We start from the raw sequence: 26,967 nt of genomic DNA on the forward strand, positions 1-26,967 counted from the left end.
GGGAGGGGCGGAGGGAGAGGGAGACAGAATCCAAAGCAGGCTCCAGGCTCTGAGCTGTCAGTACAGAGCCCCATGATTAGGGCTCCAGCTCACCACCAGCTGTGAGATCATGACCTGAGCCAATGTGAACCCTCTTAACTGACTGAGCCACCAAGGCATGCCAGAGTAGTTTTTTTTATGTTTATTTATTTTTGTGAGAGAGAGCAGGGGAGGGGCAGAGAGAGAGGGAGACAGAGGATCTGAAGCAGGCTCTGCACTGAGAGTGGAGAGCCCTATGTGGGGTTCCAACGCAGGAACACCCTAGTGGAAGTCTGAAGCTTAACATACAGAGCCACCAGGCACCTATGACAGAGTAGTTTTGAATTAAATCAGAGATCGGGCCTATTTTCTAATTAAAATAAGCTTGCTATTTGTGTTTTATATCTGATACATGCCTTTGTTGTGAGAGGAATTGGGAATTTCACATGTGTGTCAGATTACTTACTTCAATATAATACATTATGTGAAGCTAAATTCAGAAAGAGTGCAAAAAATAATGTGTGAAGATTTTGTGACAAAAAAAAAATCTCAGGACATTTATTAGAGCTGCAAGGAATGTTTGAGATGATATTTTATAAGCCAGAAAACAGAAGAATAGAGGACTTAAACGACTTGTGCAAATTTTCAGAGCCATGAAGTTCCGGGGCCAAAAAATAAAACCAGGGGTTTGGACTCCAGTATTCTTTCTGTTACACCACATTGATGCTGGGGCAACTTCTGGCTACTGGTCCTGAATAGAATCACTGGATATTTAGATAATCAGATTAGGTTGGAAATGTAGGGAAAGGAAAGAAGTGTTAATAAGATCACTGTGAAATAGCAAGTAGGTTTAGGGGAAAACTCAGCTCCTGTAAAGGAAAAAAAAAAAAAAAAGAGATTTTGTATCCTTCTCCCACACTGGTAACCTCCTCCCCGCTTTACCCCTTCTGCCCTTCTTTTAAAGCCTGGTTATATTCTTAGATGTGTCTTAAACTTTTGCATGCTCTTGCAGTCCTAGGACACTGGAGAGATTCCTCGTCTGATCAGCACGCCAGAGGACAGCTCCTCCAGGAAAATGAAATCTTTCCAAATCCCCAATCAGAGAGAGAAAGAACGCGGCCACTGGGACAAAGTTTGTACCGGAGGCCACGAAATCACCCCCCCCCCCCCCCTCCCCGAGTCCCTGCAACATCTGAGAGCTTGAACTTTCTTCCCTCTATTCCCACAGCCCCAAGGAAACTGTCTTGAGTCCTCGTTATAAGGAGGCTTAGGGCGTGAACTAGGTCATTCTTCCAAGTGTCTGGGGATGGGTTGCCTCGAATTTAATTTCTCCTCTCCACTAGCTTCCAGTTTTACTCTTTCTTCCCTTCTCGGTTCTGGAGGGAGGCATCCGCGCGCCCCGGGGCTAATCGCCCGGTTGGAAATCAGGATTGGTGCCCCGGAAGAGGCTTTTTGGGGAGAATGGTGGTGGGGCCGGGTCGATAGTGCCAGTGCTCGTTTTCTCGCAGTTGGCTGGAGTTCTTGTTGGCCAATGGATACCTGTGTCTTTCGCCCCCACCCCCGAGCACCCCATCGCGTCTTGCCGCCTGGGAGAGGGTTTCGGAGGTCCGGAGGCAGGCAGGCCGGCAGGATGCGGGCTCCACCAGAGTCGGGCTGCCTGGCTTTCTACTTCCTGGCCCCAGAGAGCCAAGGGCTCCCATCTTCCCCTAGCAGCCCCCCGCTGCCGCCACCGCCACCTTCCCTGGCAGCGGCTGCTAGATGACGGCGCCGTCACTGGTTGGATTGGAGCTGGCGGCTCAGACGGGACACCAGGGTGGGGGAGTTGGGGAGGGAGGGTGTGGGCAAGGGGGAGGTCAGCTCTGGGCGGGCGCTCCGGGGACCCTGCGCTGCCCCCTCCAGCAGCTGGAGCGGCACAGCAGCATCAACAGTCGCCGCCGCAGCCACAGCGGCCACAGCAGCGCGAGCGCCAGGCTCGCAGCGCGGCGCGGCCGAGAGCAGAGGGGCGGCGGCGCCCGCCCCAGCAGAGCCGAGCCGAGCCGAGCCGAGCGCGCAGCCGGGCCGCCGCCGCCGCCTCGCAGATGCCATCACAGCAACAAAGAGCTCGCTGAGCTGAGTGCCGCGGCGAGAGCTCGCCGGGAAGCCTCCGAGCGGGCTCCGGGAGCCGGGCGGCAGCCGGAGGAAACGCGCGGGGGGTCTGGGGGAGGGACGGGGGCAGAAGATGGCCAAGAAGAGAAAGCCCTCCAGCATCAAGGGTGAGTTCCGCTCCGTTCTCACCTCGGCCCATCCCACCTCGCACCCGCGGTCCGCCCCTGGGGCCGGCCTGTTTACATCCAGGCTCCGCCAGGTGGTAGGCAGCCTGCAGGGGAAGAGTTTGCCTTCTCCGGGAGGTGGAGGGACCTCAGCACTGCTGCACCTCCCTGTGCCTCCGGGGAGACTCTGACAGGAGTTTGTCCCCTTTTTCTAACGTGGGGAAACCTGGAGATTCTTTCTCTCACCCCACCCTTTTTCCTACTCCGAGAGCTAGGTTATCTGTTGCACGTTTCCCCCTCAGGGTAGTGGGGATACGGGAGACTCTGGGCTCCTAGCGTCTCATCCTTATCGGAAACAGGATGCGTGTGTGTGCGTGTGCGTGTGTGTCGGTGCGCGCGCGCGCGCGCGTGGGAGAGAAATTGAGAGAGGGAGAGAGATTGAGAGGTTTTCCCCGTGTGTGTGTGTGTGTGTGTGTGTGTGTGTGTGTGTGCGCGCGCGCGCGCGCGCGTTTGTGTGTGTGTGTGAGACAGAGAGAGAGAGAGAGAGAGAGAGAGAGAGAGAGAGAGAGAGAGAGAGAGAGGGAGAGAGAGGGAGGGAGAGGGAGTTTTTTCCCCTTGGTCTCTTCTATTCCCACCTCCCAACCTTCCCCCTCCCACCGCCCCTTCATCCATTGGGTGACAAGTTCTGCATCCATTTTACCTCCATCCTGAGGAGGAGGTAGCAGCTTTCTGGGTCTTCTTTTGCCCAAAGGTCAAGAGTTGCTACCGGCCAGGTCCCTGCGGGCTAGTTCCTTCTTCCCGACGTGGGTTGGCAGGCAGTGACTCTAGTCTAGCAATTCCCCCCTGTTGCTCCTTTGCAACCGGGGGTTCCAAAGTTGGAAAGTTCAGGGGAGGAGAAGCGATGGCAGAGAGGACAAGAAAGAGCTCGGGAGGGAGCCTCCTGAGCTGCATCTCGCTTTGTGGGGCGGGAGGGTGCGTCTGGACTCTCAGAGTGCGGTGCGCCGGGAGCCGGTGTACTGGCCTCAGGAGCCCGCAGCGGGGACTCGTAGAGGTCGCCGGTCGCCGGCTCCCTCCCGCTCCCAAGCTCGTGCAAGGGAACCGGTAGTGGCCGAGAGGTTGTGTGCAGCACTGTGGAGAGGTGGAAGTCGGCTCCACACTACGCTCGCAGAAGTCTGTGCCCCTGGGTGGGTGGGGAAGGGCTGGACCTCAGCAACTTGGGGAGGAGGAAGGGACGGTGCTTGAAGTTGGATTTCGACCCAATGCGTCTCCTGGCCGGGGAGGCGGAGACTTCTTGTGCTTTAGGGTTATATAGAATAGGACCACCCCTCTGAGATGCCAGTGGATACATTATTGAAGGTAACGGCTTGGTGTTAGCAGCGCGTTAGGCTTTGGCGTGCTTCTTGCTTTTTCCCCAAGTCCTGCTTGTGGGAGCTTAGCTCCACTCTAGAGGTCACTAGGGGGACACAACTTTATCTTGGTGCTTCAGCTTGCTTTTTAATTGCTCCGGGGTTCTCAAATCACTTATTGGAAAGGGTTTAAAACCATGATCCTTAATCTTTTGGAAGATGTTACTACAAAACACCGGGGTTCTGTTTGAAACTGTAATATATGTATAATAATTTTCTTTAAAATATTACAGTTCCTGTAAAATAGAAAAGGTCTTAAGCCTGAATTTTTTTTCTTCCAATGAATCAGTACATATTTAAAGTGGTAGATGACTAAAGGAAGAATGAGAGAATATACTCATCTACAATTTCCTTACCATAATATCAGATCATTACTCTAAACCAAGATTGACAAGGTGCATTAGTTGCACTTTTGGTTAGCTCCTTTTTTATGGAACCATATGGCATGATGAGTAAAACAGAAGGACTGTTTTTCAGCATTGCTGATGGGACTATCCATTGGCAGGAATACATTTCATACCCACCCCAAACCTTGCGATTGTAAATGGTCCATGAACAGTGGAAAAATTTTACAGTACATGGCAGCTAGAGTTGGTCTTACTCTTGAAATTAATCTGGGCAGAAGCACAACAAATACAAAAAAGACCAAATTAATGAGAAGTGAACTAGTATAAGAGGTTTGATGAAAAAGACACCTCCTCTTTAGTTCCCCCCCCCCCCCAAAAAAAACACCAAGAAGTTTTTGTTTTGGATGCCAAGATAGGATTGTGTGTATTTCCTTACATTTAATTTGATAGTGAAATAATTGAAGAATAGAGGTTAATAGAGTTTTGTCATTTAAGTGTTAATAGTTCCTCTGGAAGAATTAAAAATCAAGCTTTCCTAGGATGTGTGGTTTCAAGAAATTTCATTGCAGTTTTTAAAAATAAGGTTTTCTTATGCTACATGTTTTCCTTAAAGGGTAAGTTATGTTATTTAGCGCTTACTGATTTGTGGGTATTTTTTTCCCCTCTCTACTAATGTTGGGTTTCTTTTTTTAAAACTGGTTTATTTAATAATTCTTAGAAGGAAAGACGCTCCCCCCCCCCTCTTTTTAATCCTTGGAGTTTCACTTTAGCAAAGCAGGTTTAGTGGTGATACTTTATAGATAACAAAAGCAAGCCCAGAAAGTTGTAACCCATTGACTTGCCTCAATTTTTCCTTTTAAGAGAAGATCTCTACAAAAGCATTTGACTGCAGGCTTGCTGAACTGCTTGCTCTCAGACATCTGCTTCTAAGTTACAACCAGCTAAATAGGGACTGCCTGGTAGAAAACCAAATTGTTAAATTGCTAGCCTTTTTCTTTCTTTTGGCAGCCTGCTCAGGTAAACTTTGCAGGATAATAAACCATAGGTTTAACAATATTCTATGCTGTGTTGGTTATCATCTTAGGAAAGCTGCTTCTCTGCTTAGCTACACTGCATGGGGGAAGAGATCATTTGTTGGAGCGTGTGACAGGCAAGTTGCTCATTGGCTTCTGAAGTCCTAGCAATAGACACTACATACCTAGAACAGACAGAAATTGGCCAAAGGGAAATGTAATTTCTTAACACTGACAGAAGAATAAGATGAGTTCGCCATACTTCTCAAGGAATACTGACATTTATTTGTGATACCTCATCAAAAGGACAGCTTTTCAAAGAGGCAAATGGAATATTTATCAATCCAATATTAACAAAATTTTGTTAAAAAATGCTGTAGTCCATGATCAATCAAAGTCTTATAAACACAAGTTACATTAGTTATGGTGATATTAAACACTGCTCCTCCTTTCCAATATCAGTATAGGATTTCTCAATTATTTAAGTTTAATGGTTAAATTATGCTTGGATTCATCTTCATGCATTCATTCAGCACATATTTACTGAGTACTGGATATGTGTCAGGTCTGTGCAAAACACTAGGGACACAGTGATGAACGTGATGGACAATGAAGAGTACATTAATAAGGGACCTAGAAGGAGCAGGTAAACAAATACATGAACAAGAAAATTTCACAATGATAATACCATGAAGAAAATAAAATAGGACTAACAAACAAAGGAAAAAAAAAAGAGACAAACCAAGAAATAGACTCTTGACTATAGAGAACAAACTGATGTTACCAGAGGGAAGGGTGGGTGGGGGGATGGGTGAAATCGGTGATGGGGATTAAAACGTACATATCATGGAAAAAAAAAAGAAAGAAAAGATGATGTGCTAGAGATCGTAAGGTTACTTAAGATTATCTGAAGAGGTGACATTTGAGCTGGGAACCAAATGAAGTAAAATTTGCATACCAAGTACTGAAACATAGCAGTCTTAAGGCAGGAATGAGGTTGCAGTTTGACATGTTCAAGTACAGAAGGAAAGCTGGTTTGGCTGGAATGTAAGGTCTGAGGTAGAGACAGGTAGGGAGAAGCCAGATCTTTCTGACCCTAAGCAGGATTATACATTTTATTTTAACTGCAGTGGACAGCCAACTGGATGGATACGCATTGGATGTTTGGGATTATATTCTTATCCTTAAGGATGATTTTAGAGAGAACAGCTTTCATATGTTGGGGAGCAAGATTAATTCCTGTCTCCTCAAAGGGCCTCCTAGCTGGACTAAGAAATAAATTGATCTGAGACAGATTAACAGGAGAAAATCAAATTTAATAGATCCATAGACATGGAAATTCCAAAGACAACCAGGCAAAATGAACTATCTTTGTTACTCTGAACTAAGGAGAAGGTGGGTAGAGGTCTGGGATTTCAGAGGAAAGGAATGCATTTCCCAGGGTGATAAGAAGAGCGGATGTTTGGTAATTAGATGTCTGTCATACCATACAGATGGGTCACTCCAATAAAATCTATTTCTGTTAATAACCCTTATTCTGGGAGAGACCCCCCCAATTTAGATTCTTTGGTGTGGTTAAGGGAGGGACAAAAGTTTCTTTTGAGCCCTCAGGGTCTCAAGTGCCTTCAGCTCAAATTAATCCATATGCCAAAGTGGCACATTGTGTGTGTGTGTGTGTGTGTGTGTGTGTGTGTGTGTGTGTGTGTGTGTATGTATGTGTGTGTGTGTGTGTGTGTGTGTGTGTGTGTGTGTATAGGGGTGATCTGTCCTGAACCCCTACATGCACATCAACTTCTTAGGCCAAGTGAAACAACCCAATGAACTTCACTTTTCTTTTTTTTTTAATGTTTATTTTTGAGAGAGAGACAGAGTACGAGTGGAGGAAGGGGCAGAGAGAGAAGGAAACACAGAATCAGAAGCAGGATCCAGGCTGCAAGCTGTCATCACAGAATGTGGGGCTCAAACCCACAAACTGTGAGATCATGACCTGAGCCGAAGTCAAGCTCTCAACCAACTGAGCCACCCAGGCACCCCTGAACTTCACTTTTCTGAAAGGTCTAGTTATACTCAAGTGTCCTCTCTACTACTTACCAAAACACCTACAATATTTTGTGCTGAGATATTGATAGCATTTCTAGAAATTTCTGATTGAAAAACAATTTTAAAGAGAATGTGGTAAAGATTATCAGGTTAGTTACCCACCTAGCAAGCCTCTCAAAGAAATTAAATCTTTGGAAAAACATATTGTAATGTTAGAAAGGAGAATTATAAAAAGTCTGGAACATGACTGACTGTGCAGTGGGTGGAATGTGGAAGGCAGCGGGAGGGATTCCTAGGAAACAGAATGGAGTCCATGAAAGAAGAATGATGGTGGGAAAGGAGACCTAGGAAAGCCTCTAAGACAACATCAGCCAATTCATGATTTTGCCAAGAGGCGCAGAAGCCTGATGTGAGGGTGTTCCAAAAGAAACACTCTAATTCGAGCACAAAGGAAGTTCAAATAAGGGTACCTTTATGCTTTTGACTGATCTTTTACTTGTGAAGCATTTATAACAATAAAAGCATACAGGCTTTTAAAAGATAGCTTTGATTTTATTAATCATTCTTAGGTTTTCTTATGGATTACAAATCTTACAGATGAAAGCAACATGAAATAATTAATTATAACAACTGCCATTTGTTGGAGGTAGCCGCTTGACAGCTAGTTAACAGGGAGAGTGGCTCTTGGGTCTCTGATCTTACTGTGGAGATGTTGGCCGGGGGAAAATGGGGTCTGCTGGATGATTTTCTGCTCCCTGAGCATTGGTGACTAGAAAGTGCCATGGTACTTATAGAAGATATAAATAATTATTTTGAAGCTCTCCACTGCCTTCTTCTACATCCAAACTGCTTCTTTGCCAAGCATATATACTAAGAATACACTAAGAATTTTTATAGCTTCAGGGCTTTGTTTAGCCCCCTCCTTCTCTTTTTTTGTACTCCAAGTCTCTCTTTTGAGTCTAGCAAGGCTGGTATACCTCAAGGATTATGTAACTAAGGATGAATCTGGCCCTTAGTGATACTGTAACACAATGTGTTTATGACATCATCTCTTTTCCATACTACTGACTGTCACAGTATGTTTGAGTTAGAAAAAGTGCTCAGTGTTCATAGAGTTATTGGAAGAATGAGAAAGAGGTGAGTGCTGCTGTGACATATGAATAGTCTATGTAAGGAATTTGGTTAAGATTATTATTTGTGAATACATATTCTATATAAGCCAAGATTTATATCTTTAAAAACATTTTTTAATGTTTATTTATTTTTGAGAGAGAGAGAGACAGAGTGCAAGCAGGGGAGGGGCAGAGAGAGGGAGACGCAGAATCTGAAGCAGACTCCAGGCTCTGAGCTGTTAGCACAGAGCCTGATGTGGGGCTTGAACTCATGAACCGTGAGATCATGACCTGAGCTGAAGCCAGTTGCTCAACTGACTGAGCCACCCAGGTGCCTCTCCAAGATTTATATCTTGGTTGTGTATGTTTATATGTATACATGCATGTATATTATTATATTATATATTATTATATGCATGTATATGTATATAATTTAAGTCAAGACATATATGTCTTGTTATATATAATTATATATATATAATAAGATATAATTATATAATTTATATCAAGACATATATATCTTGAATTTGATCAAGTTTACTCTTTGTAAAGGCATTCTACATAATTGAAGATATATATCTTGGTACATATAAAATAGAGATCAGTTCCCAATTTATATTCACACATCACTCTTTATACATGTGAATGAATATTATCTGCATTTTGCATATGAGGAAATTGAGATACAAAGACATTAGGTGCTTTCTTGAGGTCTAAGAGTAAATTGTTCACTCTGGATAGAGGCATAAACAAGCCCTGTGACTCTTTTTCCTCTGTCTATGTCCAATATTTTAATATCTGTTCATTTTCCTCGGGGTTAATCAACTCTAACATAGAGAGGTAGATCGTCAAGTTTTTTTTTTCCCCTGCTGAATCAAGAGCATGATATATCTTCTTATATTTTCCTCAGAAGTGTCACAACTTTATTGTTTGCAATCCACTTTTAAAATTAAAAATGGGGGTCAGTTAAGCATCTGACTCTTGATTTCGGGTCAGGTTATGGTCTCACAGTTTGTGGGTTCAAGTCCCGCATCTGGCTCTGCGCTGACAGCCCTGGGCCTGCTTGGGATTCTCTCTCCCTCTCTTTCTGCCCCTCCCCACTTGCTCACACACACTCTCTCTCTCAAAATAAATAAACTTAAACAAATTAAATTAAAAATACATTGCTAAGGTGATAGAGATGGGGAGGCAAAGCAAGGTGAATAAAGGATCTCACGTTTTGAAATGGGTAAACAGAAATGATGCATCCTAGTCAACTCTAAGATAGATCAGCATTATTTTGTCATTTATATGTGAAGCCATTTGACTGTGGTGGTAGCCAGCTTTCAGGATGGCCTCAATGTTCTTTGCCTACTGGTATTCACACCCTACATTCTCCTTTCCCACACTGAATCTGGGCTGACCCGTGTAACCAGTAAAGTACAGTAGAAGGCTATATTGTACATAAAGGCATGTGGCTTCTGCCTTGCTCTTGTATATCCTTTGCTCTCTTATATTGCTTACTTTGGAGAAAACCAGCTGCCATGTTGTGAAAACATTCAAGCATCCCTGTAGAGAGGCCCATGTGGGAAGGAGCTGAGGCCACCTGCTGAGAGCCAGGCATATAAGGGATCTACCTTGGAAACAGATCCTCCAGCCCAGTTAAGCCTTCAGTTTTCCCTTGCTCAGTCAACATCTGACTGAACTTTATGATACCCTAACCCAGAACTGCCCAACCAAGCTGCTTCTGGATTCCTGTGTCACAGAAACTGTGAGGGATAATAAATGGTTACTATTGTGGTAAGCCACTAAATCTGGGGGTAATTTGTTACATAGCATTAGATAATGAATACATATGTGTTTCATTACTTTTGTGCTTCTATCTTGGGAGATAGAGACCCTCTCAGTGGTGTGTGTGTGTGTGTGTGTGTGTGTGTGTGTATTAGGGAGATGTGTATGGAAGAATGTGGTTTTTTTTTTTTAAAAAACCCTCTACTATAATGGGATTAATTTACTTATTTATACAGTTATTCTAGGGCTTCTCCTGTACCTATCTGCCACTTTCAGTCTCCTGAGAATAAAAGGAACACTCTGATTTACAATTTTCCTTGCTAATATCAGCACTGGCCTTAAATTTTAGCCCACTGTCTTACTTTAGTGAGCTTACTTTAGTGAATTGGACTGAAAACCTCAAGTTCTTTTTTCTGTTGTCCTTGAGTTCTTTTTAGCAGCCTGTTTCCTCTCCTTTTTTTTTTTTTTTTTTTTTTTTTGGTCCTCATCCCTAGCTCCTTTGTTTCACTTATTTTGGAACGTACTTCCAACTAGAAGCCCCAACAAACTAAACATCGGAGTGATAAACAGGACATAAAAGTCCTAAAATCCCCCAAACAGCCCAAGACTTCACAGATCCCCAAACTGAAAAGGCAGAAAGTCCCTTAAAACCTAAAATCTTCCAATAAAAACCTCTCCTAAGTTCTATTTATCTGTTCCTTTCTGCCAAAAGGAGATCCTTCTCCCTCCCAGGCCAACTAGTGCTTTGATGTATGACCAGGAAAATGAGAAAAAGGATCAAGAAAAAAAGAATGCTGCCATCCCTTTTACTTCAGGATGGGATATTTGTGCACTTTATTTAATTCATTCATTTGACAAATATAAGTTGTATGCTTACTCTGTGCTAAGCACAATTCTGAGGGACTTACCAGAAAAAAATGGAGCTGTGGCCAGGTTTATATTCTAGATAGGGAAGACAGACAATGGAAAATAAACATTTAGCAAATTGTTGATATTAAAAATTGAAAAATGTTGTGAAAAAAAGAAAAAAATTATTCATGGTAAGGGGGATTTGCAACACTGGTAACAGGATGATGGAGAGGTCAGTTGTAAGTAGGAATATGATGGTTAGGCTAGGCCTAATTGAAAGGCAATATTGAAGAAGATGAAGTAGTTATTCATGGCAGGACAATAACCTTACAGAAAGTGAGAAAAGCCAGTGCAAAGACCCAAAGTTTGGCATATATCTGGAATGTCTGATAAACACAAAGGAGGCTGAGTGGAGTTAGAGAGGAGAATAGAAATAGGAAAGGGGTCAGGACGATGAGACAGGACCTCTAGACAATTTAGACAATATAAAGGACTAGTTGGGAGTGCCTGGTTGGTTTGGTTGGTGGAGCATGAGACTTTTGATCTTGGAGTCATGAGTTTAAGCCCCACATTGGGCACAGAGATTACTTTTGAAAAAAAGATCATTTGCTTATTAATAAAATAAAATAAGGGCTTCAGCCCTGAATGAAATGGAGCACCACTGCAAGTTTTTAACAGAAGAGTAATGTGCTGTGACTTACATTTTATTATTTTGTGAATTTTTAAAAATATATATTTTTAATTTTAACTTTTTTATTTTAGAGAGAGAGAGCACACACGAGTGAGGGAGAGAGGTGCAGGGAGGGAGGAATGGAGGGAGGGAGGGAGAGAGAGAGAGGGAGAATCCCAAGCAAGCTCCATGCTCAGTGTGGAGCCTGATGTGGGGCTCAATCCCATGACCCTGGGATCATGACCTGAGCCAAAATCAAGAGTCAGACGGATGCTCAACCAACTGAGCCACCCAGATGCCCCAGATATGACTTACATTTTAAAAGAACTGTTGTGACTCCTGTGTTGAGAATATCCTATAGGGGCAAGGAGAGAAGCTGGAAGACCAGTAATGAGATGTTTGCAGTATTTCAGTTGAGAGGTGCTGGTGGCATTAGCATGGCAGCAGTGAAGGACATGGGAAGTGAAAGGATACTGAATGTATTTTGAAGTGAAGCTAATATGGTTTCCTGAATTAACCGTATGTGGAAGGTGAGAGAAAGCTAGGTGTTATGGACGATTGCACAGTTTTTGGCCTGAGTAACTAACAGGATGGAGTTGCCATCAAATGGTGTTAGAAAGTTGTGGGTGGGGCAAGTTTAGGGGGAAGGATCGGGAACTCACTTTTGGACACATCTGGGTTTGAAACATTTATTTGCTATTCAAGTGGAGGTGACAAGCAGGAAGTTGGATATATGAATCTGGGAGAGAGGCAGTTTGGGAGTCATCAGCACATAGGTGGTGTTTAGGAGCCTGGACTGGATGACTCACTAGGAAGTGAGTGCAGATGGAAATAAATTATCTGAGCCCAGGATTGTTGCATTATTAAGAGAAAGGGAGAAGAGGAGGAAACTAGTAAAGGAGATTGAAAAAGAGCAACTAGTGAGTAAGGAGGAAATCAAGAGAGTGTGGAGTTCTGGAGCCAAGGGAGAAATTGTGCAAAGGAAGAGAGGAGTAATCAACTGTGTCATATGCTGCTGCTAAGTGAAGTATGATGAGAGCTTAGAAATGGCCACAGGATTTATTAATGTGAAGGTCACTGCAAACCCGGACAAGGGTGGTTTAACTGTAGTGGTGGCAGTGATGGTCTGAATGGAACAGGTTAAAAGAGATGGGAGGAGATTAGAGACGACTTAGTTAACTCTTAAAGGGTATGTTGGCAAAGGGAGCAAAGAAAAGGTGCTGTGGCTGGGGTGGGAAAAGCAGCGGAGAAGAGAATTTGATTTTCTTAACATCTGAGAAATAATAGCAGATTTTGTTCCTTGTCGTGTGTTACTGTGTGCTTTTTGTCTTTGACCTCTCTTACTCTTTTACTTTATGGCTGCTTTTCATGACAGTTTCCTGGGGAGGTAAGGAAGAATTTGTGTAGAATGACTTTATTTCATTTCTTTTTCTTTTTCTTTCTTTAAATATACTATCTTAAAAATGAGCCTGGGTGGCTCATTCAGTTAAGTCTCCGATTTCAGCTCAGATCATGATTTCCTGGTTCATGGGTTCAAGCCTCTCATGGGGCTCACTGCTGTCAGCATGGACATAGGTGTCATCCTGTCTTCTCTTTTCGCCCCTTCCCTGCTCTCATTCTCTCTCTCTCAAAATAAATAAATACATATTTAAGAAATATTGAATATAGCATTAAAAGAGGTGTATCAATGGACCTCCAGGTGAAATATTTAATAAAATATGCCACAATAGGAGAAAGTTGCCAGAAGAGAAAGGTTTATCAGTCATTGTGTTGCTGGCTGCAGTAGTCTATCCTCTCAGGTGGAAGGCTCAAAAGAACTAAAGAAAATTTTTAAAATACTGTAGTTCTTGACCAGATGCACTTCTGCAGTGACTGTGGGCAATCTCACAGTCATGACTTGGGTAATGCTATTGGGATCTAGTGAGTAGACACCAGGGATGCTACTAAACGTTCCATAATGCCCAGGACAGTCCCTACAGCAAAGCGTGATCTGGTTTGAACTGTCAATAGCGCTGAGGTTGCAAAATTCTGGGTTAGCCCCATCATTTTTCCATTCTTCCAGAGAGAGGCTAGGAAGCTACTTCTGAAAAAGGAATCCAGAAGAGCTGGCTTTATCTATCTCATCTTCTATGTTTAGACAAGGCACAATTTTTTTAACAATAATTAGGGTTCAAACTAAAAATATTTCATTTTTTTTGTTGGTTTGTTCTCTCTTTGTCCTTGCCTTTCTCCTTCCTTCTGGTGGTTGCCATTGCATATTGCAGTTTTTTAATAAACTTAGGTAGTTTCTCATTAGGGCTCACATTATTAAAGAAGCATTGAAATCACAGTAAAAATTTTGTTGTTCAGTTGAGGAACAACAATTTCACATTGCTGATTCCTGTTCTGCATCTGTCTGAATATTTTGTGAAACACAGGATCAGGAACACAATGCTTTGTTAAGTTTTAGCTCTCTCTCTCTCTTTAATGTGAAAGGATGAGTAGCCTCCCAGACTACTTTTTTGTGGCTTCTTCTGGCCACTAGGACTTTAGTGGAGAGCTGCACTCTTACTAATCCTATCAGGTAAGGAAGACTCTGACCAAAGTCAGGACTGGTCCTAAGTGCTAGAGCAATTTTCCTGTAGGATCAAAGCTAATACAGCACTATATGTTAATTATATTAGAATTGAAAAATAATAATAAAATAAAAATTTTAAAAAGTATTGCCATATTCACTGTGTAAATTATTTTTCAAAATCCAGTTTTATAAGAAGCAATTAAAATGTATGCATTTGGAGAACTTACAGGACAGGTTCTTAGTATAAATTTTGTAGCTCATTGGCTTGTGTTTCAGTGTTCAAATCCAGAGACACCCCCTCCCCACTGAAAATATAAGATTTTGAAATTGACCATACAATTTTATTAAAAATTTATTATCACTCCATGTTTGCCTTACCAAAAAAACTCGAAAGTCATTTTAAAGTTTATCCTACGATAAAAAAATTAGATAAAAAAATAAAAAGTCATAAAATGAAAAAAGAAATACTATGGAAGCTATTTAATAGATATTCATACTTTACAAATTCAAATATTAATAGCATTTTTCAGTTTGAATTAAGCTCTTTTTCTTCTTACTCACTGATCTCCGCCTCTTATTCACAGTTCTTTTGTTTGGCTGCAGAAGAATGTCATCATATTCTTTTCCCATGGCAATGACATTGATTCTTCTGATTTAACACCTTTGCTATAGTGAAAGAGTATCAGTGAATAAAGAAGGACCATTATGTTGTTTAAGAAAGTTTTTGCTCATAAATAAATGTGTCCAGAGATATCTTAGCTGTTTGAGGGAGGATAGACTTGAAGTTACAAAGAATAGCATTGGGATTTACCTCTTTTCTCATCTTCTTAACCACTAAGAAAGTCTGACATTGAAATGGATACTTTGTAAAACTTTGTGGAAACTCTAAATTGAATAATTACCACACTGCCACACATAAACTTTTATTTAATGATCTGTAGAAACAACACAAAGACTAAAGGACATAGGCTTCACATACCTAATTCTAAGATCAAGACTCTGTTTTAACTTCTGTAAATTCTCACTACCTGGTCCTGAATTAATGCCCTAAGTATGATGAAGAAACAAATTAATAGATTATACACAAGTATATGTGGGTCAGAAGAGACATGTAACCTTTTTAACTGACTTGGGAAAATCCATTTTCAAGTTTGGGGCAGCATTAAATGGTAGAAAGTGATATAAATTAGAAATACTTTACTAAAGCAAGTCTTTGAGAAATTCTAATGGGCATTTTATTTATTTATTTATTTTGAGGTTTTCTCTTTAAATTTTTTTAACGTTTTTTATTTATTTTTGAGACAGAGAGAGACAGAGCATGAACGGGGGAGGGGCAGAGAGAGAGGGAGACACAGAATCGGAAGCAGGCTCCAGGCTCTGAGCTCTGAGCCATCAGCCCAGAGCCCAACGCGGGGCTCGAACCCACGGACCGCGAGATTGTGACCTGAGCTGAAGTCGGACGCTTAACTGACTGAGCCACCCAGGCGCCCCAACTAATGGGCATTTTAAAAAGCTAATTGCTTACAGTAAAAGGACTGAAATATCATGAGTATTTAGAATTTTTGTGAGTCTAGACTTCCTTTCCATTATTTGTCCCTATTTAATGGGTTTATGCTACATCTTGTATTTTTGAAAACTGTTTTTTTTTTTTTTTTTTTTTTTTTTTTTTAACATGGAAGCAGAAAAATCTTGAGAATTGCCATTGTTAGACCAGTGGTTCAATAATCATCAAGACCTTGGGGATGGGAAAGTGGTTAGATGGCATTCTTTTTTCTTTTTTCTTTTTTTTAAAGTTTATTTATTTATTTTTGAGAGAGAGTGCAAGCTGGAGAGGGGCAGAGAGAGAGAGAGAGAGAGAGAGAGAGAAAGAGAGAGAGAGAGAGAGGGAGAGAGAGAGGGAGAGAGAGAGAATCCCAAGCAGGCTCTGCTAACAGCAGAGAGCCTGGTGGGGCTCGATCTCATGAACCATGAGATCAAGACCTGGACCAAAATCAAGAGTCGGAAGCTCAACTGAGATACCCAGGCACTCCAGATGGTGTTCTTGAGTAATTTTATGGGAGGACTCTTTAGGAGGGATTTCCTGAATAAACATGTAGTCCTTTCATTCCTTTAGATATGCTAAAACTTTTTCTTGGAATCAGCCAGACCTTGAAATAGCTCCTTATCCAGCTTGTGCTATTTTGGCCCCCCATAGAAGTGCTTTTGCTGATTTGTGCTTAACTGTTGTAACACTGACTGATCTTGAGATACTTGACATCATATTAAGTTTCCAGATGTTATTTCTTGTGCTGATCACTGTTTTACAGAGTATGTGTGTTGTATCTGATGGAGAAGTTTCTCTGAAATGTCATTAACTAACGATGGATAAAGTGAGTCATAGAACTCATGATGTCTCTCACAAGGGGTGGACAGCTAGGAAGCTTGGAACTGAGTCTGAGTCCCCTTCTTGCTCAAGACTATGAGATCATAAGTCATTCACTTATGGATTTATTTTTGTTTCTCATCGTCTCTCTTTATATATTTTGTTTTGTTGAATTGTATGTATTTTTAGAAACTATTTTATTTGTTTTTAAGTTTATTTATTTATTTTGAGAGAGACAGAGAGAGCACGAGCAGGGGAGGAGCAGAGAGAAAGGGAGAGAGAAAATCCCAAGCAGGCTCCACGCTGAGACTGATGCATGGCTGGAACTCATGAAACTGTGAGATACTGACCTAAGCCGAAATAGAGTTGGATGCTCAACTCATTGAGCTACCCCGGTACCCCTAGAAACTATTGTAAATCTTCTTTGAAACAAGGTGAATTATAAACAAATTAATATTGGCTGAGACTAAATCCCTAGAAGTTAAATAATCTACTCAAGTTATAAACTAGTAATTTGCAGAACTTTCATTTAAACCTAGATGTAGCCCCAAATAATTTTGTACATATGATAGAACACTGAAAAAGTTTTGGGAAACAAATCATCCTATGGTCCTCACCACCACCATTTTTTTTTTGCATCTATTCTTTGTTGATGTATAATTTTGCATAGCTGCAATTTTATTTTATGGCATCTTTATCCACCTGGTTTTACAAGTTGAGAATCTGAAGTTATCCTTGATTCTTTTTCCATGCCTCTACTCAGCCCTGATCAAGTCAGTCACTATTATTGATCCTAAGTATCTACTTTTCTGTAATTCAGAAATATAATTGAGTGCTCATCATTTCTAGTATGGATTGAACCACCTATACACTAACGGGTCTCCTCATGTTTAGCTTTACATCACCTCTAATTATTTTTTTTTTTTTACATTGAAAATCTGATACTCCTACAAGGCAAATCTGATCACTCCACAGCCCTAAAATTCAATAATGGCTCTCCATTACCTACCCAGGATAAAAACAAGGCATACAAGGCTTTCTAGGATCTGACCCATGATTACCTTTTCTGCTTCATCTCCCACCACTTTCTGCATCTATTCTAAGCTTAAAGATCTTACCATTCTAACACTGAGGACCACACACATTCTTTTATACTTCTCTTTGTTATACTAGATTTTTTGGTAATGCTTAAAAATCTCTTTTAATCCATCAGGCCTCAACACAAATGTCACTACTTTCTCTATGAAACTTCCCCCATCTTCCTCTCTGGCACTGCCCTGCCCCTACCCTACAGGCACAGGTAAGCATTTCCTCTTTAGGGCTACCAGATATATTGCACATGCTTCTATTAGTGCTCCTAGATGGATTTAAAATGTTGAGTCCATCTCCTTTCTCAGTATTCCTGTGGATCTTTAGCTTTACCACCACCCTGAAGCAAAAAGAACCAAAAATCTGACAAAATCAGTAGCTTAACATCCCAGGGTCAGAGTGTCACTGTCGCTGATGCCTGCCTCCCACTCTTCTGGTGATACTATCAGGCAGTTTCAGGCCAGCCAGTCTGTACTTGGTGCCTGGGAGAACAGCACCCTATTCCCAAGCCAGTTGTCTAGAAACTTTCTGCTCTTTCCTAAGGCTTCTTTCAGTCTTTCTGTATCTTGACTTAGTTTTCTTGGGTCAAACCTGGCTTTGGTTAGGTTGTAATGTGCCTTGATTTGGACCTGAGTTTTAGTGGATTGCAACAAAGGACTGCTACCTCATGGTGCCTGGGATTTGCCATGTGCCCATTGGCTATCCCCTTCTCTAGGTCCCTCCACAGATACCCACTACTAGGCTATGAGCATCCCTCCTTGAGGGTCCTGATTATGTAAAATGTCTGGTGTAACTCTGGGCATGTCACAGAGACTAAATGAATATATTATTGAATAAATCAAATATACATATTTATATTTTATATATTCTTCTTAATTTTAATGGTTTAATGATTCTTGCATTGTGTTTACATAAATAACATAATCAACTGAATTTTCTAGGATTTCTCTACAAATATAGTGGTTTAATAAACATCTGTCCCTGTGTGTGTATGTATGTGCATGTTTACTGTGTTGAACTATGTCTTTAGGTTAAAGAGACCCAGTAGCATCTAAGTCTAAAAAGTTAAGTGTGGCCCATGAAAAGGAAAGTGAATTTGTAATTAATATATCTAGGGAATTGTACTGATTAGTTAGTAGAAGATCTGATGTTAGCTCCAAATTGTAACAGTATTATCTTGTAATAATGTTATAAATTATCAGAAAATTCACTAGAAAGTTATTCCAAGGTCTGATATGTACTAATAGCTTGAGTTCTAAGAAAAAAAGGTACAGAAGAAAGTGGTGCTAAATTATCTTCCTTTAATCAGAACTCCTAAGGTTTATATACTCATTTTTCTTTTTGTCCTATTCTTCCTTTATTGACAGTACATTTTCTCATGAATATGAAATTAAACTTTAAACATCTTAAAGTAGAGGCAACTGAATCTTTATCTTGGTGCCTAACAGCAAGTGTTCATTAATAATTAGCTGAATGAATAGATGAGTGAATTTTGGGATGTCATTCTTCTGCAATGAATGGATACAGTTCTTGTTCCTGCCACTGAACTGAGACCATAGATAGAATTCAGAGCAGGTGTTGCTGTTCCCATATGTAGTAGGAATGGTTCCCCAGACCATGTCTGAGTAATCCATAATGTGAATCTATTTCTGGATTATCAGGAACTGTTACTGTTTTTATTTCTTTAAGACTTCACATAGGGAACTATTCAACTCATCAAAAGTTTTTTATTGTGGGGGCTCCTGGGTGGCTCAGTTGGTTAAGTGTACATACTCCTGATTTTGGCTCAGGTCATGATGCCAGGGTAATGGTTCCAAGCTGAGTGTGAAGCCTGCTTAGGATTCTCTCTCTCCCCGTCTCTCTTTGCCCCTTGCCCAGCTCGCTCATGGTCTTTCTCTCTCTTTCTCTAAAATAAAAAAATTTTTAAAGTTTTTTTATTGTAGAAAAAGTTGATTCCATGATCTACAGGGAATAAATAACTTCTGGGTCAGGCCCTTTGAGATGTTTTTGAAACACTGAGAATCTGGTATGTTTAGACAGGAAAATTCTGATTTAAAAATATAGATGATGGGATGAGGGTGGTGAATAAAGCTTGAAAGGCTGCCCTTAGGCAATGTCTTTTCCAGAGGATACATCACTGTCACCTAGAGATACTCTTTAGTTAGTTCCTAATAAATGGCTTTTCCACATTTGGAATCTTTAAATTTCATTACTCTAGAATTATTTCTGAAATACCTGGAGAGATATTTTCTCTTCCCTCCCACCCTCCCTACTTTCCTTCCCTCCTTTGATATAATTATTTTCTTATTTTGGGTTAGTCTTGGTTAACAAAAAGTAATTTATTGAAAATGGTTTCATTAAGAACTGCAGCTGTGTAATACCAAGTATGATTTTAAGGATTATCAAATTAATTTATATATTATATCTTGAAAAACTAGCTTGATATGCAGTTCATTATTATTTAACATTGTGATTTTAATCTTTCTTTTTTTAAAAATGATGTAAAAGAAAAAGGTATATTCCCTGCCTATCTCTATTGCATTATTAGCATTCTTCCAAGGTATAAAACCTTTATAATTGTTAACTCATTAATCTTCAGGAGGGAGAGAAAATTTATAGATATTATTTTTACCATTTCAAAGGATGAGGAACCATCTTTACCAAAGAATTTTTGTTGCTTACTATCAATTTACGTATCACTTGGTGATTTCATTATAATTTTGAATGTCAGTTTACATTTGACATATGGATACTTTTTAAAAAGGTTGATGTACAAATGAAATACTATTAACACTGAAATTCAGCTTTCCTAACTTTTAGTCTTATTTTTCTACTCTGTAGATAGTCAGATATTATGATACAAGATGAGGAAAATTCTATCTTTTAATATTTCCTTTCACTTGAAGACACTAATGACATTTGGATCTGACTTACAGACTCTCATGCTATATTTAAACATGGTCTTTTTTTCCCTTTTAGAACTTCATTTTTCATTTCAATTTTTCAAAAGCTGATGTATTTCCATTTGTGATGTCAGTTTTACTTACCTTCTTTAATATTGATTGTGAAATTCATGTGACTGTGGTTCAGCACACTTTTAAAATAATGTAACTTGAAATAGTCATAAGTATTAAAGTCTGAAGTTTTAAGATAGTTTTCAACCAATTTCTGATTAGCAACACTCCAGGATGTGTTAAAAATGAAAGAGATTTTATAAATGATTTAGCTTAACTTCTTTTCAGATGGGTAAACTTAGTCTCAGAAAGGTTAAAATCATTTTCCCGTGTTACACAGCCAGAACTTGGCAAGTCTAGATTAAAATTCAGATCTGACTTTTAGATCAATGTTTCTTTCACCACATGCTCTGGAATTGGCTCTATTGTTTATGGATGACATGGCCGATGGAGCAACAGAGGTCTTGCACCTATGTCCTGGAATTAGAGTGGTGTGTGTGTGCGTGTGTGTGTGTGTGTGTGTGTGTGCGTGCATGCGCACATGCATGCAAATACACACAATACAAGAAAGTAGAAGAAAGGTGCTTTAATTTTGCCTTTAATTATGCATGCCTTAAGTATGTCCATCCCTCCTTGAGGTTGCACCTGTTAGCATTTATCAAACCATTTTAATTGTATGTATAGTCACTTTTCTTCCCTACTAGACCAAAAATGTCATGCCTTGTTCACAGGTGTATCTTTGATGGCTACTAGCAAAGCATCTTACTCACTCTCAGTGCTCCACAATGATTTGTTGAGGAAATGAATGAATGTTTTTTTTTTAATAAGAAAAACATAGTGGACTAGGTTTAGGACTCAGATATCTTATTCTAGAAAGAACAATCTCACATCTCAATTCAGTTTCCTATTATTCCTGCTCATATGTTCCCTCCCTGAAATGATATTTCTTATCATTTTTAACAATATTTCCCAGAGCCTACCTGCTTTCTTTTTTTTTCTGGACTTTGGGGTCAGACAGATATGTGTTCAAATTCCAGCTATATGATCTTGAACAAATTACTTAACCTCATCGAACTTCACTTTCCTTATGTGAAAAATGAAGACAATAATACCTACCTTACAAGACTATTGTGTGGTAGTTAAATAACATAACAAATGGCAAAGTATATAGCATTATGTTGTGTGTAATAGGTGTTCAATAAATGCTTGTTTCATTCTCGTTTCTTGTTTTCTCCTCCCTCTCTTTCTCTTTGCTCCTTCCTTCTTCCTCTTTCCTTCTTTCCTTCCATCTTTCCCTTCCTTCTTTTCTTCCACCTTTCCCTTCCTGCCTGCCTGCCTTCCCCTACTTCCCATTTTCCGGAAATGGGAGAACTGCAGAAAATTAGAATTATAGTCAAAGCTAGCTTTTTTACAACAAAGGTGCTCCACCCAGCTTGCTTCCAGGTCAGCCTCTGTGTGTGTGTGTGTGTGTGTGTGTGTGTGTTTTAACATTTATTTAATTTTGAGAGACAGAGCATGAGCAGGGGAGGGGCAGAGAGAGAGGGAGACACAGAATCCAAAACAGGCTCCAGGATCTGAACTGTTAGCACAGAGCCCGATGGGGGGCTTGAATCGATGAATCGTGAGATCATAACCTGAAGTCGGATGCCTATTCGACTGAGCAACCCAGGCGCCCCAAGGTCAGCCCGTGTTTTCATACTTCTTTTTTCTGCCCTGTTTGTACCCACAGCTGACTCTGTTTACATTCAGTTTCTCACACTGGCCTGAAATCCAATTATGCTGCCAGATGTCTGATGCTCAACATGTATTCTGTATCAAGGTAGCAAGAGAAGAAAAGAGTGAGACTAGGGACACCTGGGAGTGCCAGAGGCAGTTCCCAGAGGCAGTAAAAAAACTCCGAGTTTGTGTTGATTGCAGAATAGCTGTTCCAGGAACAGAGTCTTTGGAATGACCTTCAGAGCTCTTTTAAAAAAGGGGAAGGTCACAGCTGTTTGTCTTTCTTCCTCTTAAGGATGCTGTTTCATTGTCTTTAAATCAGGCTATGTTGCAAAATGTTTCTAATCAGGATTTGAATTAATATTTAAAATAATCCTAGCCTGAAAATAAGAGCTGAGCCACCTAATTGAATGCAAAAAACCCCCACAATAATAATAACAAAAATAAGTAAATTATCAAGGCACCATCTGAAGGAAAGCACTCTCCTGACATAAGCAATCTTGCCTCAGCACAGAAAGTGAGCTCTCAGTGGTGCAGCAACTACTGATGAGGTTCACATTAGATAGTAGATGAGCTGGCAGAGTGAAGAAGAAATTCTTTAGGAGTGTTCGGCTCAGAGTGAGACTATTTTATTTCTAATATTCCACTAACTAATTTTGTGAATTTGAGCCCTCAGGTTACAAAATCTATTGGTAAAACAAACTGTTATATGCTTGTAAATTGTTGCTATTGATATTATTTCTTTGGTTTAAGGCCAAACTTCTGTTCAGGAGGGTGATAGGAGAGTTTAACTCCTTTGAGAACCTTTGCTCTAATGAAAGAAATATGACAGGGAGATGGTTGTCTGTATACCACTAGACTTTCCTGGGGAGTTACCAGGGGATTACAATAAAAAAATCACAAAATTACTCTATCCAAATTGAGTTTCCATTCATTCATTAAGCATTTTATTGAATGTCTGCAGGCACTGTGCTGGGCTCTGAGGGTACAGAGATATGTATGACATGATCTCTACTTTCAAGGAGTTTGCTTTCTACTCAAGGGGGAAAGTAATGCCTTACCAGTTCATTTCCATACAAAGCTGAGTGAAACGATATTTGGTAAATCGATACAAATTGCAGTGGGACTGCAAAGGTATGACCTTCCCATTCACCCTAGGGAGTCAGTTGAGGCTTTGTTGAGAAAGGTGTAATCATATGAGACTGTATTTCAAATCATCAAACAAAATTAACCTTGCTGACATCTAAACTATAAAATGTTGACACTTTATTCCCTGCCTATTGTTTTTACTTTATATGTACATAATTTTTGGATGATTAATGTTTCTCTAATGCAGTGATTCTCAAAGTGTCATCAGCAGCCTCTGGGAACTAGCTAGAAATGCAAATTCTTGGGCTCCCCCTCAAGACTACTGAATTGGATAATCTGGGGACAGGGCCCAGCAATCTGTTTTTAAAAAGCGTCCTGACTCCCCACTAGAATCATGCTGAGTTTGAGAACCACTGCTTTAATAATTCACTGATTATTTCTTAAATATGTTATATAAAATATTTTTATAAATAAATTTATATAAAATGTTTTATAAAAGCAGGTTATAATCTCTACAGTTGCATGAATTAAGTATGTGCTCAGTGTCTTTATACATCATCTCATTTAATCTTCACAATAGCCTTGAGAAGGAGGGCTTAGTGACTCTCACTTCTGGGTTAGTTTCCAAATACGTGTGAAGCAGAAGTGTATTATTTGTCTAGGCCTTGCCTCAGACCTACTAAATCAGAGACTCCAGAGTTTCTAATTTGTACCGAGATTGAGAAGCACTGAAGTAGTTATTCTTATTTGCATATTTTACATGCATAAAAATTGAGGCTTGGAGGTGATACATAATTTGACTAGGGTTCTGACATAGGATGAGGCAGAAAAGTATTTCATTATTTGTTCAACAAATACCTACTGACATTGAATGACTACTGAGACTGTCTGACATCAAGGACTGTGCCCCTAATTAGTCAGGTAAATTCCTCTTGTATAATGTACCAGAAAAAAAGTGTTTTGTTAAAGAGAGAGAAAGGTAATATTGGCAAAATGATTTATAGCTCCTTTACAAAGCATAACAACCTTGCAATGTTGTTATCATTGCTATGTTACAAATTAGGAAACCAAGGCTGAGTGAGATGAAGTGATTTGCTTAAAATTACACAGCCAGTAGGTCTTAGGGCCAAGAATGTGAACCCAGATTTTCCTACTCTGGATCTCAGCTTTTTCCCATTCTACTTAACTGCATTTATATGTATAAAATTAGAGTAAGGAAGCTAGTTATGTGACATTTACAGGATTATTTACCTTCCTAATCATTAAATTTACTTAGAAATTGTAAACAAAATAAAACTAGTATAGTATTTATGGTTGGATTTTATTTTCCTAAATCTTTTTTTTCTGAAAGTTTATTTATTTAGAGAGAGACAGACAGACAGAGAGCGTGAGTGGGAGAGGGACAGAGAGAGAGGAAGAATCCCAAAGCAGGCTCCCTGCTGTCAGGCAGAGCCCGGCACGGGGCTCAAACCCATTAACTATGAGATCATGACCTGAGCTGAAACCAAGAGTCAGATGCTTAACCAACTGAGCCATCCAGGTACCCCTATTTTCCTAAATCTTAAAGAAAATGTTAGTGAATTATCCATCTTCTAAATATGAGGACTTTAGCTTTTCTAATTAGCTAATAGATGTACTGAGAGTGTCCTAATTCATTGCAAATTCAGAATACATTTGCCAATTTTATGTTATTTTTATTTATTTTTAAAAATACCCTTTATTTTTTTTAAGTGTATTTATTTATTTTGAGAGAGAGAGACCGCGCGTGTGCGTGAGTGCACGCGTGCTTGCGCGCATGCAAGCAGGGGAGAGGCAGAAAGAGAGGGAGAGAGAGAATCCCAAACAGGCTCCCTGCTGTCAGCATGGAGCTCCACACAGGCCTTGATCCCTCTAATCGTGAGATCATGACCTTAAGCAGAAACCAAGAGTCCGTTGCTCAACTGATTGCGCCACCCAGGTGCCCTGCCAATTTTATTATGGTACAGATTTTATACTCTAGTGTGGTGTAGTACCTGGACTAGTTTGCTAGTGTAACAACTGAAGCAGATGGGCTTATTTACACTGGGAAGAATGCAGTTAGGATAATGTGCTGCTGTTTCTGTTTACCTTTTAATGACCTTTGCCTTATGCTCTTTCCACCTGGGCTGAATCACAGAAGCAGTTCAATAATAGCTTTTAAAGGAACAGAGCCATTTAAGGTGGGGGTCTCCAGCCCCATATTTTGAAAATTTTTTTAATGTTTATTTATTTTTGAGAAACAGAGAGAGACAGAGTGCAAGCAGGGGAGGGGGAGAGAGAAAGAGAGGGAGACACAGAATCTGAAGCAGGCTCCAGGCTCTGAGCTGTCAGCACAGAGCCAAAACGCGGGGCTTGAACCCATGAACCGTGAAATGATGACCTGAGCCGTAGTCAGACACTCAGCCAACTGAGCCACCCAGGTGCCCCTCCAGCCCCATATTTTGGATTTCTCCCTTCAGAGTAGTCTGGCGGCAATTCAGAAAGACTAAGTCCCATTATAGTAGCTTTATTCAAAAGTCACTTCACATCTATAACAACATAAGGAATGGGAGATGATCTATTGTCTTAAAAATTTGAGAATTCAAAGCTTAGGACACTAGGTGACAATTACCTCCTGTGCGTTAGACACAGCCCCACTGGATTTACTGAAAGTCGGTCAGATCACCAATCCTGTCGTCTGTCTGTGGTCTATTTATTTATTTATTTATTCATTTTAACGTTTTTTATTTATTTTTGAGACAGAGAGAGACAGAGCAGGAACGGGGGAGGGCCAGAGAGAGAGGGAGACACAGAATCTGAAACAGGCTCCAGGCTCTGAGCTGTCAGCACAGAGCCCGACGCGGGGCCTGAACTCACGGACCTCGAGATCATGACCTGAACCGAAGTTGGACGCTTAACCGACTGAGCCACCCAGGTGCCCCATGTCTGTGGTCTATTTAGAAGAGAGATTCATATAAGATCTTTTGAAGGAATTCATAGGCATTGAAAGCAATGTGGCATTTCTTTTTCTTCTTTTATAGGGAGGGGATGGAGATGCTTTCCTCAACCCCAAATCAAGTATTGGGGATGCCCAGCTACACTGCTTTTAAAAGTTAGAGTTATCTAAGAATTGGTGGATTGGCAGCTCAGCCCCTGGCCAGATGTTTGCAAAAGTGCAGAACTATTAGGCTTTACCCATGCCTCTACCTTAGCAGATTATGAGCATTTTCTTGAAGGAAGCTGACTTGTGGACCCCCGTAACTTGGGGCAAAGTATGATCATAACAGGTCTCTGCTTCTCTGGCGAAGACTGAAGATAGGAAACTAAATAGAACTGCCCTTGACTGCAGGGTCAGAAGGAAGGAGTCAGCAGTTTCTCAAACTGCACTAACATTGTAATTTCTGTGAGCCAAGTGAACCCAATCTAAAAGGGCTGCTTACCGGGGCAAAGCTGAGAAGGGCTGGATTATAACAGGTCAGTTGAAGAGTTCACTGTCCATTGCAGGAAACATAAAGACCAAAGGACTCCACAGACATGTCTTGTGAGGTCCAATATTTGGAAGCCTGTCATGCAGAGTGCGTTTAATAGTCAAATGAGAATTGTAAACAAGACTTTTGTTTAGATCCCTGCATCTTCCAGGATCTAGAAACTCAAGGGGCAAAGATGGGGGTGGGTTAGGAAGGAAGAAATGAGTATGAAAGAACAGAACAGAGCCCTCCTCCGTATTTT

General features: G+C 40.6%; 1 protein-coding gene across 1 annotated transcript in view; it reads left to right on the forward strand.

The window, feature by feature from the left end:
• Positions 1-2,133: 2,133 nt before the first annotated feature.
• SLC44A5 (solute carrier family 44 member 5) overlaps positions 2,134-26,967 on the forward strand; it is a 377,137-nt gene continuing 352,303 nt past the window's right edge. The window contains exon 1 of the mRNA XM_019448853.2: positions 2,134-2,270. Coding sequence (XP_019304398.1) covers positions 2,237-2,270 — 34 coding nt within the window. The 5' untranslated portion in view covers positions 2,134-2,236. The remainder of the gene's footprint in view (positions 2,271-26,967) is intronic.

The sequence above is a fragment of the Panthera pardus genome, unplaced genomic scaffold, assembly GCF_024362965.1.
Source record: "Panthera pardus isolate Hobbes unplaced genomic scaffold, ASM2436296v1 HiC_scaffold_11, whole genome shotgun sequence".
NCBI lineage: Eukaryota > Metazoa > Chordata > Mammalia > Carnivora > Felidae > Panthera > Panthera pardus.